We start from the raw sequence: 17387 nt of genomic DNA on the forward strand, positions 1-17387 counted from the left end.
CTCCTGTGGAATCATCTTAGCTTCAGTTGTGGAGGCAGACCTCCTCAGTATGTTGCGGATTCAAACCTTCCTTTGTGATAAAGTTATCGTTAGAGCCGGATCAGGTTTGTCTTAGATCTTAGTTCTGCCGCTGTAGGTCTAGAATGTAGAGGACACATGGAGTTTCATTACATTACATGTCATTTAGCTGACGCTTTTGTCCAAAGCGACTTACATTTTTAGTACACACAGCATTTATGAGGGGCCATTTAGGAGTTCAGTATCTTGCCAAGGACACTTCGGTATGCAGATGGGGAAGAGTGAGGTTTGAACCGGCAACCTTCTTGTAGGAGAATGCCCGCTCTACCACCTAGGTCACACCGCCACCAGTTTCACACATGTCTCCTCACATCTTCTACCATCACTGAGAGTAACTCCTCAGTTCATCTGCTCCTTCATCTCCATCACACATGATGTACAAACACTTAAAACATGAAGTTACAAACTGGTTCTTCTCATGTAGTGAATCCTGTTGTTGTGTTGATTTGATTGTTGTGTTCAGTTCCATCAGCATGTGTGTGTCCTGTGATCCTCACATGGGACGGAGCTTTATTCACTGATCACTAAGTTTCTATTTGACTCTTGTTGAGTTAAAAACAGAGGAAGTTGCTCCTTGTTAACATCTGTGAGACAAACTGAGAAGATGAGACAAGTAAAATATGATTTATTGATTATGATCTATAAAACTACATTACCCACAGTCTTCAGTGTGTTCAACATCAATGTCACTTTTATTTTCACACATTTTCGACCGTGAATGTGAAGATGACTGATTGGCTGACTAACATTTAAGTCAGATTCCTATTTTATCATTGGCTGTCAGTCTACACCATTTCTTTGTAAAAACTTTGAATCAAAGTTTTGTTCCAAACATTTCCTCACACTGAATTCCTAAATGTTAACGTTAATTCATTTGATTATAGATTATTGATCACTGCATTGATTGATGAGACAGCTGATCAGTTCCTGTAGATAACTTGTGATGTGATTTGCGTGAATATTATCCTGAGAATGCGTTTGAAGGTCGACCTTTGACCCCCAGTCCTCTCACCTGTAGATAAACACACGGCAACACACACGGGTGAGAAAATGAGACAGTGAGACAGATGAGCGTGTCATTGATGCAGGTGAGTCTCACCCTGAAGGTGTGTCCGGCCAGTGGCTGCTGTCTGCTCTCTGATTGCTCGAGGCCCAGACTAGCTGAGGTCACATAGAGGTCAGAGTAGTCTGGACCTCCAAAACAACAGGAAGTGATCTTCATCACTGGAAGAGAGACGGTCTGCAGCCGCACACCTGAGAGTAGACGACAGGTAAGGGTTAAGGACACAGAGACCGGGGTAAGCTCCACAGCCGGGCTGAGGCGCCATCTAATCGGGGCAGATACCAGGAAGCCATGCACAGCTCCACTATGTACTGTTACAGTGTTAATGTGGGGTCTTTTCATACATGTTATTTTTTTGCAGTGTTAAGCAGCTCTCTTTTACATCCTCTCGTGTCGGTAATTCGCGATGAGCGATGGGACAGAGAGAAAGATAGGTAATTAAAGTAACTGCTCATAATGACGAATTTAACTCGGGACAAACGTGATCACTAGAAGTTTCCACGGTAAAGTTTAGTTGGACGAGGCGGAGCGAGATTTGTCGGAGCCGCGTCTTTATCTACACACCAGTGTGTGTGGAAGTGTTTAGGTTCTAGTTCTACACCTGAGTGCAGCGTGTCTGTGGCTGACAATAGTCAACAATAAATCATTTTCTTATTCGGGATTAACCTTCGTCTTGCCTGAACCAAACAGGTTAGGCCTACGCTTCTGTATTTTAATGTTGGAGATAACAGTGGTACTTGGAGAGCTTATATTTTCTGAGGGAGATACACAGTGTAAAAGTTTGAGAACTACTGATCTATCTCATCAGTTCTAATCAGCACTCACCAGTAGCAGGGTCGATGTTGATGACTCTTCCTCCGTTGTAACAGGCGACCCAGAGACGACCTTCAGCATCAACCGTCATCCCGTCAGGAAGCCCCTCCCCCTCCTGCATACAGTACACCGTTCGACGGTTACCTAGGCAACAACAAAACCAACAGAGTCAAATACTTTATATTTTATATTTATGTGTTTACTGTAAGATAAATAAATACTTAAAGAGACAGTTACCAAGGCGACCAGTGTTCAAGTCGTAGTCGAAGGCATCGACCTTCAGAGACAAAGAGTCGATGTAGAAAAATGTCTTGTGATCCAAAGACCAGTCCATTCCATTAGATATGTCCACCTGAGAGTGGGACAGGTACAGAGACAGATGGGAAAGTTGAAGACAGACAGACAGAGAGTTGAGCGAAAGACAGGCTACCTCACCTGGCTCAGGTGCGAGGTCACGCCGAGGTCAGAGGTCACAGAGAACAGCGCCCCCTGTCGTCTCTGAACCTCCGCAGGTCGCTGCTCCGCCCCCATCGTGCCTGAGAGACATCCCACTGTGACCATGGAAACAGACTGATGCAGAAAGGAGACGAGGTGAACACTCACCTGCCAACAGTCGACCAATCACATCCACCTTCCCGTCGTTCAGTCTGTTGTTTGGTTTGTCCTCATCCACCTCCACCAGTGATGTCATGGCCTGAGTCGACCAATCAACAGCCACGATGCTGCGACCTACACCTGCTACATAACCACCAGACCTCCGAGGGACGGCAAAGCTCACTGTGTCACCTGAGGACAGACAGACAGGTGAGACAGGCAGAAAGACGAGAGTCAGACAGACAGGTAATTCTATGCGTTACATAAGTAGGTTGAGGGTTTCCAGCATGCTGATTGGCTGACCGGTGTCCACAGACTGGATCTGTTTGGTTGTTGGACTCCAGCGGTGAATCTTCTTTCCAGCGATGTCCACAAACAGCAGCATCTGCTCTGACTCCTCCCACACTGGTCCTTCCCCAATCAGAGCACTGGATTTCACCACGCACTCAACCTGTACTGAAGACATTCCGACCTTTGGATCTGGACCAATCAGGATGCAGCTGTGAAGATACAACAGGTAAATATTGAGAGGTACTGAATACTGCGTATGACATCATAATAGTATGTACTAATACTATATATCCACATAGTATACATATAAGTAGTATATACATAGTACATATAGTCCTACCTACTCACATACAGTACTATGTTACATGGACCAGCACCAAGACTATAAACAAGTAGTGAGTATTAATACTACACATTATACTGTGAGTCTATTTTAATGTAGTACTCAGTAAAACTGTAGAGTAACAATACTCAGTAGTACGAGTTGAATGCTGAAGTACCACTGAATTACTACAGTATTATTGCAGAGTAGTGCAGTACTAAATAGTATAAATACAAAACTGAAATATTACTGTAGTACTATTGCAGTACTCAGTAGTTGGACCTCGGGACTGTTGTTTATTGATCAGTTCATGTTTAATATCTAAATAAAAAATTCACTCATTACCAAATACACATGTTGTATACACGGTTTATATATATATATATACAGTTATATAAAGTGACCGTAGAGATTCAATTATAAATACAGTACATAAAGATAATGTTATACAGCCTGGCTGTATATGTTTATAAATATGTAACTTTACTTCGAGCACGCGGCTCGAAGTGCATTTGAGCAGATCGCGACCTCACGTGACTCGTTATTTACCGTTCAGTTTGTGAAAACCAACGTTTACAAAAACACACTCACCAGCTCGTTAATCCTTTGAGTCAAGTTAACACATGAAACAACTCGTCCACGCAGATAACGTTTCTTTAAATCCGCTGAAGTTTCAGGTAAACTTTGAAAGAGAAAAACGATAAAAAATCTCCTGCTCTTGAAACTGACCCGCAGCTCAGCTCCGCCCCTTCCTACCTCCACACCCACACTGACGTCACACTATGACAAACGTGAATAATAAATGTAAACATAATTACAAGTATAGATATAATTCAAGGTGAATTATTCAGAGAAAAACATTAATGAAACATTTACTCCATTAAGGAACAAAATATAATTAAAATACTTAATTTATCAATGAAAATCAATGAAACTAATGAGAATTCTTTAATTGATCCTGGTAAATAAATCTCAACCTGTCATGTGCCTACACGTCTCCATGACATGTCAGTTGAGTTGATCTGTTGTTATCACTTGGATTTTTAAAAGGGAAATACAAACAAATACAATTTAAGCAAAAATAAGAAATACACCAATCATTCAAAAATATAAAAAGATAAACACTGATCTTTTACTCAAAACGTCTCACTGGTTTTTGATAACAAGCTGTTAATGTGAAGGAGCTTCAACAGGTTACATTATAAACAGGAAGGGGAAATAAAAGGACAGAAACAGAGAAAAGAGTCTGTCTGAGGTTTGTTTACATTTTTTTATTGAGTTTGACAGTTTTACTGAGTCAGTGTGTGTGTATGGGGGGGGGGACGGGACTGATCAGGCAATACATAAAGCATCATATGAGATCAACGCACATGAAGAGAAAGAGTAACAGGTTGCCAACACGTCTGATCAAATCATATCGATCATCACATGAGAAGTCACCAAGAATCACTTCTTGGCAGCGGCCGCTCGGTTCAGCCTGTCAATCAGCAGCCGGTCAGAGGCGGAGCATCTGGAAAGGACAGCCCCCATCTCTGCCTCGTTCCTGCGCTCGATGGCAGCATCGGCTGCTCCCTCAAGGTCACTGAGGGTTAAGGTTTATACTGGTTACCAGTTATCAGAGTGATCTGGGCTCACTGGTTTGATGAGGTCACAGGTGTTGTGTCTTACCTGACCGCCAGGTGAGCTTTGACCTTCTGCTCAGGAGTCACCTTGGAAACGTACTTCTTAGCTTCGTACTTGTTGTTACACTTCATACAAACGTCCACAAAGGCCTGAAGAAAAGACAGAGCTGAGGCTCATCTGCGTTTATTTAATGTTCTATGATCACCAGCAAAAACCTTTTTCTTACCAGGTAGCCAATAGGAGACTTCTTGCTCTTTGAGAACTTCTCTAACTCCTCCCACTCTTCCTTCTCCACTAGAGACTTCAGTTTCAACCACCAATACCTGTGTACAAGAGACAGGCAGGTAAGAGAGAGACAGATGAAAGACAAACACCTGGTTATAGAAGCAGGACTTGTCTCACCTCTTGTCTGGGACTCTGAAGTCTCGGTAGAGTTGTTCTGTTTGTTTGTGAAGACCTAACGACAGCAAAGCCTCCATGGTCCCCTGGTGATGGGACAAAGAGAGATCATTACCCACACAGTGACAACATCCTGTCCACCGACTGATTGATTGATTTATTTACCTGGAGTGACAGTCCAAGTAGACCCGCCCCCTTCTCGTCGTCGAGCTTTCGTTGAAAACGAAGGAGACGCATCTCCTCCTCAGTGGCCTGAAGATATATATTAATAAATACAATGTAAATATACCACTAAAATATGACAAATAAAATAAACAACATTTACATGCAAATATGAAAGGTACTATATAGCATTTATATTTCATTATTATATAATAACATTTAATTTAAAGATGTTTACACCTTTGATGAAAAATCGTTTTTTGCTTTGTTGTATTCGTCCACAGCGCTCTGCAGGAGAGACAGACGGCTCTCTAACCGCTGCACACAGACAGGTACAGACACACAGACAGGTATACATCACTTTTAGAGCCACAGAGCAAAAACAGATCTTAGAAATTGTAAATGCCAAAAATCAGTTTATACCATTTTTGAATGAAAACGTTACAATCATTGGTCAAAGGTCTTTTTTATCATCTTGTTTCTGTGACGATTTTTAAGGAATCCCATGTAAAGATTTCAACAGGTATGAATAAAAATGTGTCCTGGAGATGAATGTCTGTATATGTATAGTAGAATGTTGAATCTATGTATACGTTATACGTTCCTCTGAGTAGTTTACCTTCTCTCTATAACTGGATGTCACGTAGTAGTTGGCGAGTTCCTGATGGTCATCGTCCTGATTATAAAGATCCTTCAGCGTTTCCTGCTCCTGAAGTTTACAGAACTGAAACACACACATCAATTAATAACCCATAATCAATACACACACTGATCAAAGGTGAGGTCATCAAATCCACCAATCAGACACCAGACACATCAACAGATTGAAGAGGATGTTAATGGTGATGAAGGTGCGTACCTGTCTGTAGAGGCTGAGGGCGACTGGTTGGTTCCTCAGAGTCATGAAGAAATCTCCTCTGTTCATCTCATTCTTCAGGTAAGTGACGACTGTGTAAACTGACAACACACAGGTGTGTCCATCAGTGACTTCATTATACATCTGTCACACAGGTGAATGACTCAGTGACATCATCATACACCTGGCTCACTCACCCAGGTCCGTGTCCCCACTCTCCACAGCTTTGCTCAGAGCCAACTGACTCCTCTTCATCTTCAACAGCAGAGGGACCTGTTCTCCAGAACGAGCCTCAAAGTCCAACAGCTGAGGAGACAAACAAAACATCTATTAAATCGACAAAATACGCACAACACACCTACAATAAAATATACCGATAGCACTTCGAGGTCAACAATACATCTACGAGACTGTAACATGAAATATACTATAGCATACCATAATATCTACAAGATTAACATGGAAAATACTATACCATGTTCAAAACTGTGACATGGAAAATACTATATCCAAAATACTACAACATGTAAAATACCATAATTTGTACAATACTTTAAAAAGACTATACTGTTGCATCAATTAATCCCATTTTATGTCAAGGAGCAACATCCTCTGCTCTTAACTAAACAAGAGTCAAACTACCCAAGAAACTTCATTAACAGGAAAAAATGAAGGCGCCTCAGAGATATGCAGGTAAAATAAAATATCTACAATACTTATATATATGTATCTATTTATGACTTCTCAGCTAGTGATGTCAGAGAGGCTCGTGTGTGGGACTCAGTTACCTTGATTGCGAGCTCAGTGCGTCCACACTCGTAGGCCTTCGCAGCGATGTGAGAATAAGAAACACCCGGTGAGTCTCCCACCTTCACACACACCGCTCGGGCAATGGCCTCATCCGATAGGTCCTTCTGCTGCACCTGGCCGATCCATAATGACAGAATACAGGTGAGCCAACCTTAAAACTAACAAAGTAAAGAATTTACTTTTGGATTTTCTATATTCTATAGATTTTAAGGAAGGAGGCGGGGTCAGGGGATGTGAGTGGGTCAGGTGAGACAGGTTACCTTACAGGACGCCCAGTGTTTAAGGACCCGACTGACGCCCTGATAATCAGGAATCTTCAGGTAACGACAGATTTCTATCGCTAACGGATAAAACTGTCGATACACCAGCCTGAGAGACAGACATGTAGTGAGAGAGTCAGATAACAGACACGTAGGAGACAGACAGGTATACACAGACAGGTTCCCCTCACCTGTCTATCAGCACCTGCAGAGTCATCTGTTTAAACCTTAGGTCAAAGGTCAAGGAGTTTGTCATCATGGTTTACAGAATACAATCTATGACACTACATCTCCCATGATGCCCCTGTGCTGTGAGGATACTGGGTGTGTGTGAGCGGCAGACCCACGGCGCTCTCTCTGACGGCGTTCAGGACTCGCAGTTCACGGCAGGTCGACACAAAATGATCCGGACTGAAGTCTGTCAGGAAACACTTCCCGAAGGACGCCGCCTGCAGGAGGAGATGCCACATTACACAGTGATGTAATGACCTCAGGTCTGTTTATAATCTGACCTCTGACCTCTGTTCACTGTGTCTCACCCGCAGCAAAGACCTCTGGGTGTTGGAGTCGTACTCGTGACCTGCCGCCTCCACACACTGTCTGACTGCTTCTCCCAACATGCTTTGCTCTTTGATCTCTCTCAGGTACTCATCAGCTTTCTGACTGGACTTCTGCACACGCACACGCACACACACACACACAAACACGCACAGTCAGACGAATAGAAAAACAGGCGAACAGACAGACCGACTCGCATTCAGACAGACAGGTACCTGGTACTCCCGGTGCGCCTCCAGCAGCAGAGCTCCAGGAGCCATGGAAGCGATCTTGAAGATTTCCTGACAGACCAGTGGAACCTCCTGAAGAAGCTCCTGATTGGAGGAGCTGATAACCCGAACTCCATCAAGTTCTCCAACCAGAACACACGGATCCTCCACAGGGAACCTGGCGTCAGAGGTCAAGGTTCAAACAAGTCGCTCTGTGAGAACCAGATTCAACCGGAGAGCCTCACACAGAACCCAGAGAACCTTGAAAAGGCCCTCTGGTCGAACAACATAAGTATGCACTGATTCAGTTCTGGTTCCATTCTGAACCGGTTCAGTACAGGATCAGACTGGAACCAGAACTGAACCAGTTCAGATCTGGTTTTAAGGATACTGGATGCTGTCACCGCAGACTCCAGCCACCAGGAGGAGTCTGTCCCACATCAGCACCACAGACGGCTGCTGACTCTTTGGTCTGCGACACCTAGAAAGAGTGAGACAGGTCAACGGGTGAACAAACAAGACAGATAGGTAAAGACAGTGAGACAGGTGAACATACCACACCATCTGTTTGGGAGTCGTCGTTTTCTTGGTGTCAATTTCCCTCATTTTGTCCTACAGAGAAAAAAATATCAGCTGTCAGTCTCACACAGACTCTGAGAGATGATTGGACAGCAGAGGAACTCACCTGGAGGTGGGAGGGGCCTGTCCACAGGTGTCCCGTGTCAGTATAGAGAGCCAGATATTTATAGCTGAAAGACACAGACATGTGGACGATGCTGCCCCCCTGTGGACCGAGACCTGGAGGACACTGAGACAGTGAGACAGGTGAGGTTAGATTCCTGTCTGTCTCGCTACCCGTCTCTATTTCCATGTGTCTGTCTCACCACAGCAGTACAGGACGTGTTGTCTAGGATGAAGAGTTCAGGTCCGATGGACAGAAGAACTTTGGTCTGTCTGTCCTGAGTCAGGACGACCCAACAAGATGGCTTCCCCTGAAGACCTGTGGAGAGACAGACAGGTGCAGAGAGGGAAAATGGGTCAAGGGACAGGGAGAGACAAGTAAACTGAGACAAAGAAAGGCCAACAGAGAGGCTGACAGTGAGACAGTTGCTGAGAGAGACAGAGAGAGTAACCAGGTGACAAACAGGCGTTACCTGGGACCTCAGGGAACCGGCGGAGCTTCAGGTCGTCGATGTTCGTGGCTAAGGTGAAGCGAGAGGAGCCGGTTACTATGGCAACACCTGTTCCATACGGAGAGTGAAACACTTTGGCCTCCAACACCTGAGTCTGGACCACTTCCTGTTAGAGACAGGAGACTGGTTACCAGACTGACCTGACCCACAGTGTTAGTTAGGTCATTAGCTAACTAGTTACCACACTGACCTGACCCATACTGAAGTGTCTCTTGAAGGATCCGAACAGATCGTAGATCAGAACTGATCCGTCTTCTTGAACACACAACAACTCGTCAGTGACCGACCAACCCAGCTGGACCACAGGTCCACTTTTCCACTGAGACACAGAGACAGGCATGTCAGAAAGACAGGTTCTATAAGTATGTCTGGGTGAGCTGCAGAGGATCTCTGGACTTTCTCCAAAGTTTATCTTTCACACATGAAGCAGCCGGAGACTTTCTGCTCAGACTCACAACAAACAGGATTCATGTGAGGGGCGGAGCCGCAGACAGGAAGTGACGTATAACCTCAGAGATCACGTGTTTGTTTTTTTACAGTGAGACCGTCGTCTATTCTTTTAACCACAGTGCCTTGTTTCATCTTCATCTTCAGTGTGTGACTCCACTTTTCATCCTGACCTTTTATTCTCTCATTTTTGTGTGATTTTACAAGCGTCATCATAAAACCCCAACACCCCCCCCCCCCCCCCCCCCCCCACACACACACACACACACACACACACACACACACACACACACACACACACACACACACACACACACACACACACACACACACACACACACACACACACACACACTTGCAGAAAAAGGTCTTCTTACAGGAAAACTGGCAACAGCGACTCCAGATGCAGAATAAATTTCAAGTTGAGGACGAGAACTTGGAGAACGTCTGTGAGGTTCTTTGAGGAGAGCTGAGAGACAGACAGGTGGGGGAGAGCGGGAGAGAGACAGACAGGTGAGGGAGCTAGTGAGTCTTGGTGTGTGAGTGAGAGAGACTGAGTGTGTGTACCTATTGGTCCTCCGTACGGTGCTGCAGCCACCAAACTGTCTCTGAGTCCATCACGGATGTTCCAGCTCATGTCGTACAGCTCTGATTTACTGCACATAAACAACAACATGTCAACGAAACACACGCGCGCACACACACACGAACACACACACACATGCACGCCTTCTTCTTCTGTTCCGTGTATTGGCCGGGGCCGACCAACGTCAAGGTGCATTACTGCCACCTATCGGATCTGCGTCTACCTCCTGCCTGCGATCTGACTGATAACAGAGAAAACAGAGCTAACACCGTCCCCTCATACAATGAAATGAAATCTAAAGCTACCCTGAAGCTAACGTTAGCACTGTCACCGACACAGTGACGATGCTAACAGACACAGTTACACCTCTAGCTAACTGTTAGCCTGCGTTCAGCTACTGTGTGTGTGGCTAGCTGCATGGCTAACTGTTGACAGCCGTCAGACCGGGAAAGAGAAAAGAAACTGACCGATAAAAAGCTTCTCCCAGCGGGTTCCAGTTGGCTGTGATGAACGCCATGTTGTTTCCCCTGGAGAGGAGCGAACACGTCCAGTAGAACAGGGAACAGCGTTAGCTTCACAGTTAGCTTCACAGTTAGCTTCAGTGATGAACCTCACCAGTCAGCTGATCAGAAACCACAGCATCCTCTTCTTCTACGGTTCTATGAGCAGCATGTGTTTCGTGTCTTCGCTCCCTGGAGGCCAACACGCGCCGCACAGGCCAAAAAACATCAGAAACGTTTAAAACAAAATAAATAAAGAAGATGATGATGAAATCTACTTTACACTTTAGAAATGTACTATTTGACTTTTAAAAGACATTGATTTATTAATTTATCTTTTCAGCATTTTTAAAAGTTTAGTTAAGCTAGAAAAAAGCTAAAATTAAAACATAAAAAAATGTAACACAATATAATGTTTCTTATTTTTTGTCTCTTAAATTCAATGTTTAATCGTTTGATTCATATTTAACTGCTCTTTAATTTTTTTAGCTTTTAACATTAATGTTTTCCATAAACAGATGGAAAGAGTCATTAACACGAAGAGGGAGGAGAGAGAGAGAGAGAGAGAGAGACATAGAGGGAGAGAGAGAGAGAGAGAGAGAGAGAGAGATAGAGAGGGAGAGAGGGAGGGAGAGAGAGGAAGGGAGAGAGGTTTCCTTCAGGATGACTTCACCTTAAAAACATTAGAGACACTGAACCAAACACACATACACAGCCTGGTCGGAATGGTAACACACCCCTCCCCCCTGGGTGTGGTGGAGAGAGCGCGAGAGAGTTAACTCTTTCAATGACATTTATTTTAATTTATAAATGCAATTTTTCTACAGGTTAATAAATAATAAACAATATAAATTCATGTTTACATTTTTTAGTTTAAATATTTACATCATCATTTAAATTTGTACTTATATTATATTATTTCCTAATTTAAATAAATCCACATTATGTCAGTCTCATAGGTCCAAACAAATTTAATAGAAAATAACTGGAAGAAAATACAGAATCATCACATGAATCCACAATGTTCATGATATTGGTAATATTTTAATTGTAATACATTTAACTTGTAATGTTTATTATAAATGTATTTTTTTTCCTTCAACAAAATTAGTAAAATGTATGATAGTAGTTCCAATATTTTCAGTTTTGTATTGATATTGTGATTTTTTTCAAGGTTAGGGCTAACCCTATCATCAGGAAACAATAATACAATCTTCAGAATAAAAGCCTTTCCATGTTTCAGGTTCAGGCAGTGAAGGAGTTAAAGGTGTGGAAGCTTCACAGGGAAGTTAGATGGAAAGTTTTCCTCTCAGCCAACCAATCAGAGCACAGCACACACACACACACACACACAAACACACACACACAGGCTGGGAGGGCGAGGCAGATTCCACAGTGTTTTTTACAGAAAAGTTAGTTAGTTCGACTGAAGAATCATGGTGACAACTGAGACACACCAGAGCCAGGACCTACTGGTCCCCCCCCAGGTCCAGAACCAGGACCAGAACCAGGACCAGGACCAGGACCTGGAACAGGACCGGGACCAGGACTCGCTCTCCTCCCTCCTGGCAGGGTTTGAGCCTGAGAAAATGAGTCAGGGTCCTGTCAACGCCATCACCGTCCTCACTCTGCTCGACAAACTGGTCAACATGTTGGATGCTGTTCAGGAAAACCAGCACAAGATGGAGGTGAGAGACTTCAGAGGCTTCACCGACACCAACCAACATGCACAGACACCAACAGATGCTCTTGTACAACCTATAGACACTCACTGACACTTACTGAGCTCAGCCCAGAGACCAGTTTACCGTCTTGTGGAATGGACTCAGTCTATGAGTCAGTCTAGGAGTCAGTCTAGGAGTCAATAATATAATCAATAACAGAGTCAATAGTAAAGTTACTAAAAGAGTCAGAACTGAATGAAAGCGTGTCCAAACCTAAATTAAATGTTCCTATTGACTCCATGTTCTTCCCCTCCTCTGTCGTTCTCCAATGAAAGTCACATGTTGTGGTCTAGATGGTTGCTGAGCATGGACTGTGCTTCATCAATGCTGCTAGAGACTTTGATTATTGATGATGTTCTCCTGCACGTGGCATCTATTGCACTTCTGTCCGTCCTGGGAGAGGGATCCCTCACATGTGGCTCTCTCTGAGGTTTCTACATATTTTTACCCTGTTAAAAGGGTTTTTTGTAGTTTTTCCTGACTCTTGCTGAGGGTTAAGGACAGAGGATGTCACACCCTGTTAAAGCCCTATGAGATGAATTGTAATTTGTGAATATGGGCCATACAAATAAAATTTGATTGATTGACATGTTGTCGCTGCAGAATAAAGCAGCTGTTTTCCAGATGTTAGAACTCTGACTTTGACCTGTATTGATGTATTCATTGATGTGTTGCAGGGGCACCAGGTAGAGATGGAGGGCGTGGTCAGAGGGATCCAGGCTGATATGACCAAACTGTCAAAGAGTCACAGTCACACATCAAACACCGTCAGTAAACTCCTGGACAAAAGCCGCAAGCTATCCGTCACCATGAAGGAGGTACACGCTCACCTGTCAATCATTGTATTGCCTGTCAATTCCAATGTGTATTGAGTGTGGTGTCTTCGCAGGTGCGTGACAGGATGGAGCGTCAGGGTGTCCAAGTGAAGAAACTGGAGGCAAACCATGCCCACCTGATCAGCAGGAACAACTTCAAGGTTCTCATCTTCCAGGTAAGGTCAGAGGTCAACAGTTTCCATCAGTCCTGGTCCAGTACATTACATAACATATTATTTAACTGACGCTTTTATCCAACGCAACTTACAAAAAGTGCATCAACCATGAGGGTACAAACCCAGAACAGTAAGAATCAGACACCAGAACACTGAAGCATGCTGGGAGATGAAGTCTTCCCCTGTCAGTCATTCACACAGCCACCCCTCTCTCTATCTCTCTCTGTCAGTAGTTTTCAGTCTTTGACCTTATTTGGTCCTCATCTGCAGCAGGAAGTGAGCTGGAAAACTGGACTGTGTCCATGGGGTCTGGTTGTCGTGGTAACACCAGTTCAGGTTCCACCGAGCTTCCTGTAGCATTGTTCCGTTGTTCCTCTGCGGCTCCTCCAGGACTCCTCTAGCATTCCATGGAGGTTTTCCATGTAGTTTAATTAGTTCCCTTTCCAACCCCGTGAGGTTCCTGAGACATTTTCCATCTCACAACCTTCCCTCTGGTTATTTTTAGGTTCTGTAGAAATCCTCTGTGCTTTGTCTGTAGTTCCTCGAGCATGAGACACATTCTGCTGTTCTCTCCATCAGGAGGAGACAGAGATCCCCTCCAGTGTTTTTGTGAAGGATCCTCCACCGTTCCCTCGGGATGAGATCCTGGAGGAAGGTGAGGAATCAGCACCTTGCGTCCACGATGGCAACCAGCCTCATGAGGGCGGGCTCCACACCATTGACCTATCATCTGATGAGGACGTCGGTCTGGAGGCAGAGCTGGAGGATGAAGAGGCGTGGCCTCATGACTTAGAGAACATGGAGAAGTCCAGAGCTGAGAAACTGAAACGATCCAGTCTTAAGAAGGTGAGAACCACAGACAGACAGGTGTGGAGTCAGGTGGATGGACCACCGGTGTATAACTGTCTCTCTCTCTGCAGGTGGACAGTCTGAAGAAGGCGTTCTCCAGACATAACATTGAGAAGAAGATGAACAAGATTGGCACAAAGATCGTTTCTGTGGAGCAACGAGAGAAAATCAAACTGAAAACCTCCAACCTGAAAGTTTCACCTTTGACCTTCAGCATCCGGAAGGTGTCAGGATCTTTGTTGTTCTATGTTCCTCTAGCGTTCTACCATCTTGTAAAGGTTCTCCCAAGTTTCCTAAATATTCCTTAATATCCCATTGACTGTTCCACACAAGGTCTGCCTAAAATCCGACATTAACATTTTCTACTACAATACCTCTCTGAAGTTCACTTAATTTGGTTGGAACTAGCTTCTTATAAGTGTCGTATCTTATATAAGTTCAAAGTATAAGTTTCTCTGACATTCCCCGAATTTTTCAACATGGTTCAAGAAAGGTTTTGTTCGGGGCCTTTCTTGGGGTCTCCTGAAGTATCCAAAATGTTGCCCAACGTTTTTCACAAAGGTTCCACAAAGTCCATTTCAGGTTCACCCTAGATTCCACAAAAGCTCCATCAGGGTTCCCAGAGTTCCGTTGCAATTCCTGTGACCCCTGACCCCTCTGTCTTTGTTTTCAGCCTCGCAGCAGCTCGGACTCTCAGCCTCCTGATGCCTCCGCTCAGACCGGGGAGCCTGTTACTACCGAGGCCGACGTCCAGCTCTCCCCACTGGGCAGCAGCGACCTCGAGGTCCCCTTCACTGAGGTCCATGCCCAGTTGGCCCCAGGCGAGCCGGAGCAGGAGAAAGAGGAAGTGATAGATGAGGTTAAGGAAGGTGAGGAGGTGGCAGATGAGTCGGTGGTTTCAGAGGGAGTCAGTCAGGAGTACGCTCTGTCCTCCACACTCCCTCAGGAGGAAAAAAGAGAGGACGAAGAGGTGAAGAAAGAGGAAGAGGAGAAGAAGGAGGAAGAGTGCTGAACACTCGTTAATATTTCGTTTTGGACAAATCCTCTTCCTGTTTTGCTGAGACACAAGTTTAAATTGATAGTTACAGTCCAGAAGCTGGTTAGCTTAGCATATTGCAAAGAGACTGCCATGGAAAAGTAGCATTTCAGCAAATGACTACATTTATTTAAATATTGATTAATACACATGACATAAAGACAAAGACTGTTAACAAAAGGAAACCACATTATTAAGGCTCTAAACTGGTGACAATAGCTGCTTAGCTTAGCATTAAGATCGTTAACAGGAGGACTCACTCAGAGGGAAAAACAAGAAGAGGATTTATCCAAACCTGAAACAGTTTCTTTATATTTTAGAGCACACATTTGTTTTGTTATCAATATTTTCTTTATTGATGGACGTCCAAACACACGTGATCTGATCATGTGACAATGCCATCAATATTTAAGAGCGTTTTGTTTCTTGGTCAGGTCCTTAATGAAGTCTGTTCTGACTGAAAACCTGAGAATGAAACAGTTATTCTTATTTTCTGAAACTACATCTGACTGATGTAAACACAATTACTAATAATCAGCTGATCAATAACAATAATATAACTAAATTGAGACAGCTGTTTTAATTTGAGGATCTGCCAAAGCTCCTCTCACATTCCTCTCTAGTACCATTCCCCACAAAACCCATTCAAGAGTAAGTAGAGTTCCAAGAGTTTCCTCATGGGTTCTCAATATTCGGGAAAAATACATAAGTTAAACTTTAGGTTCCTCTGAGGTTCCATTTAGAACCTTCCACCATGTTCCCTAAACAGATTCACTCTGAGGTTCTCAGGTTTTTAGAGGAACGATTCCTTACAGGGATAGTTCACAGAAAAATGTTACTTCCATCAGTACCTCATCATCTGTCAGCCAAGTGTCCAAAAGGCGTGACATTCAACTCAAAACAGAATAACTTACACCAGGTGTTCAGTCTAAATATCCACTACCAGAAGTAACGACTTCAATATGATCGTCGGGGTTTGTAGACACTTGATGTCACCACAGGAGCAGCGTGGAGGCATGTTACGTTTGTTTGGTTGTTTTAGTAAGTCTGAAGAATCACTCATCGGTTACTTTAGTTATATTGGATTCTGCTGAAACAAATTTCAGTTTTGTGGACTCAAACACTTCACCAACCCCCTCCATCACAGTGCTTAGTAGATAATGAGGAACGTAACATTTTTCACTGAACTCTCACTTTAACATTCCACTGATGGATGGGACAATGTTCCCCTAATGTTCCCATGGAGGGATCCTAATGTTTTCCTAACATTCTCCAAGTGTGCTCCTGATGTTCTACTAGTGTTCTCTTGATGTACTCCTGATGCTCCTTGTTGTTACTTTGATCTTTCATAATATGTTCTCATGATGTTCTGTCTGAATCAATTGATTCTGCTGATTTCTATCTGATTCCGTTGTTGCTCGGTTACCCCTTACTGACAGTATTCATAAAAGCGATGATTAAAAAAAACGAACAAAATAAAACTTTTTTCAACTTTAATAATCCCTAAACCCTAACCCTAACCCAAATCGATCAGTTCGATCAGTTTTGTTGTTTTCAGGTTAAACGTTATTTCTTTAACACAAAAAACTGCAGCCAAAGAACATTTCCTGTTTGTGTAGTTGTACTTGCTGTTCTTGTGTTTCCTGCTCACAAGCTTTACCTGTGGGACTGTTACAGGTGTGAACCTTAGCTGAACTCTGAATAAAAACAATAAAAAACATGAAACCATCTTTGTGTCTTTGTTGTTTATCATTTTTAATCCACTTTGTTTTTTAATGACATTTAACTTGAAGCTGCAATGGAGCTTTCATAAATTTAAAAAGTACATTTCTTAATTAAATATGAACAGTTATTGTGAACAATTTTACAATATCAAAATTCTTTATCCTATTTCCAGTTTTTAATTTCATGATTCTACTGAATCTCTACTGATGACCCCTGACCTGTGTGGGCAGGGTCAGGCAGTGGGGTGGTCTCTTTCACGACCAATGGAAGGGTTCATTGGGCGGGACTTTAGCAAGCA

At 43.6% G+C, this 17387-nt stretch overlaps 3 protein-coding genes across 4 annotated transcripts; 1 reads left to right on the top strand and 2 right to left on the bottom strand.

Annotated features, from left to right (window-relative positions):
• Nucleotides 1–686: 686 nt before the first annotated feature.
• On the bottom strand, nt 687–3915 carry rgn (regucalcin). Of its 2 annotated transcripts, none has more exons than XM_062380825.1 (8): nt 3753–3915; nt 2852–3048; nt 2558–2740; nt 2390–2490; nt 2192–2306; nt 1967–2098; nt 1178–1332; nt 687–1090 (listed from the first exon to the last, which is right to left on the bottom strand). In XM_062380825.1, exons 2-8 carry the CDS (start codon nt 3012–3014, stop codon nt 1040–1042), a joined length of 900 nt encoding a protein of 299 aa, XP_062236809.1. In that variant the 5' UTR covers nt 3015–3048; nt 3753–3915; the 3' UTR covers nt 687–1039. The 2 variants fall into 2 exon arrangements, with proteins under 2 accessions (XP_062236809.1, XP_062236808.1); XM_062380824.1 differs by having other exon boundaries at nt 2390–2505.
• Nucleotides 3916–4412: 497 nt separating this feature from the next.
• vps16 (VPS16 core subunit of CORVET and HOPS complexes) lies at nt 4413–10909 on the bottom strand. Its single transcript, XM_062380941.1, has 24 exons — nt 10732–10909; nt 10246–10334; nt 10056–10147; nt 9422–9550; nt 9193–9337; nt 8923–9038; nt 8724–8846; nt 8595–8650; nt 8430–8519; nt 8045–8216; nt 7811–7942; nt 7593–7720; nt 7463–7498; nt 7272–7380; nt 6990–7124; nt 6399–6507; nt 6205–6302; nt 5965–6069; nt 5586–5663; nt 5349–5435; nt 5187–5269; nt 5011–5107; nt 4830–4933; nt 4413–4743 (listed from the first exon to the last, which is right to left on the bottom strand). Exons 1-24 carry the CDS (start codon nt 10779–10781, stop codon nt 4608–4610), a joined length of 2499 nt encoding a protein of 832 aa, XP_062236925.1. The 5' UTR covers nt 10782–10909; the 3' UTR covers nt 4413–4607.
• Nucleotides 10910–12106: 1197 nt separating this feature from the next.
• On the top strand, nt 12107–17093 carry cavin2b (caveolae associated protein 2b). The gene is made up of 6 exons (XM_062380168.1): nt 12107–12452; nt 13166–13306; nt 13378–13479; nt 14059–14325; nt 14400–14552; nt 15002–17093. The coding sequence occupies exons 1-6, from the start codon at nt 12201–12203 to the stop codon at nt 15338–15340; spliced, it is 1254 nt and encodes a 417-aa protein (XP_062236152.1). The 5' UTR covers nt 12107–12200; the 3' UTR covers nt 15341–17093.
• The last annotated feature ends 294 nt before the right edge of the window (nt 17094–17387 follow it).

The sequence above is a fragment of the Platichthys flesus genome, chromosome 22 (assembly GCF_949316205.1).
Source record: "Platichthys flesus chromosome 22, fPlaFle2.1, whole genome shotgun sequence".
Taxonomy (NCBI): domain Eukaryota; kingdom Metazoa; phylum Chordata; class Actinopteri; order Pleuronectiformes; family Pleuronectidae; genus Platichthys; species Platichthys flesus.

Excerpts from the sequence above, each read along its gene's own strand:
- rgn (XM_062380824.1), bottom strand. The coding sequence starts at position 3,014 with ATGTCTTCAGTACAGGTTGAGTGCGTGGTGAAATCCAGTGCTCTGATT. Across the intron at positions 2,099-2,191 it reads CTTGAACACTGGTCGCCTTG|GTAACCGTCGAACGGTGTAC; the intron begins GTAACTGTCTCT and ends GTTGTTGCCTAG. Across the intron at positions 1,091-1,177 it reads TGGCCGGACACACCTTCAGG|GTGAGAGGACTGGGGGTCAA; the intron begins GTGAGACTCACC and ends GTTTATCTACAG.
- vps16 (XM_062380941.1), bottom strand. The coding sequence starts at position 10,781 with ATGGCGTTCATCACAGCCAACTGGAACCCGCTGGGAGAAGCTTTTTAT. Across the intron at positions 9,551-10,055 it reads TCGCTGTTGCCAGTTTTCCT|TGGAAAAGTGGACCTGTGGT; the intron begins GTAAGAAGACCT and ends TCTGTGTCTCAG. Across the intron at positions 8,520-8,594 it reads ACTCCCAAACAGATGGTGTG|GTGTCGCAGACCAAAGAGTC; the intron begins GTATGTTCACCT and ends CACTCTTTCTAG.
- cavin2b (XM_062380168.1), top strand. The coding sequence starts at position 12,201 with ATGGTGACAACTGAGACACACCAGAGCCAGGACCTACTGGTCCCCCCC. Across the intron at positions 12,453-13,165 it reads AAAACCAGCACAAGATGGAG|GGGCACCAGGTAGAGATGGA; the intron begins GTGAGAGACTTC and ends GATGTGTTGCAG. Across the intron at positions 14,326-14,399 it reads AACGATCCAGTCTTAAGAAG|GTGGACAGTCTGAAGAAGGC; the intron begins GTGAGAACCACA and ends CTCTCTCTGCAG.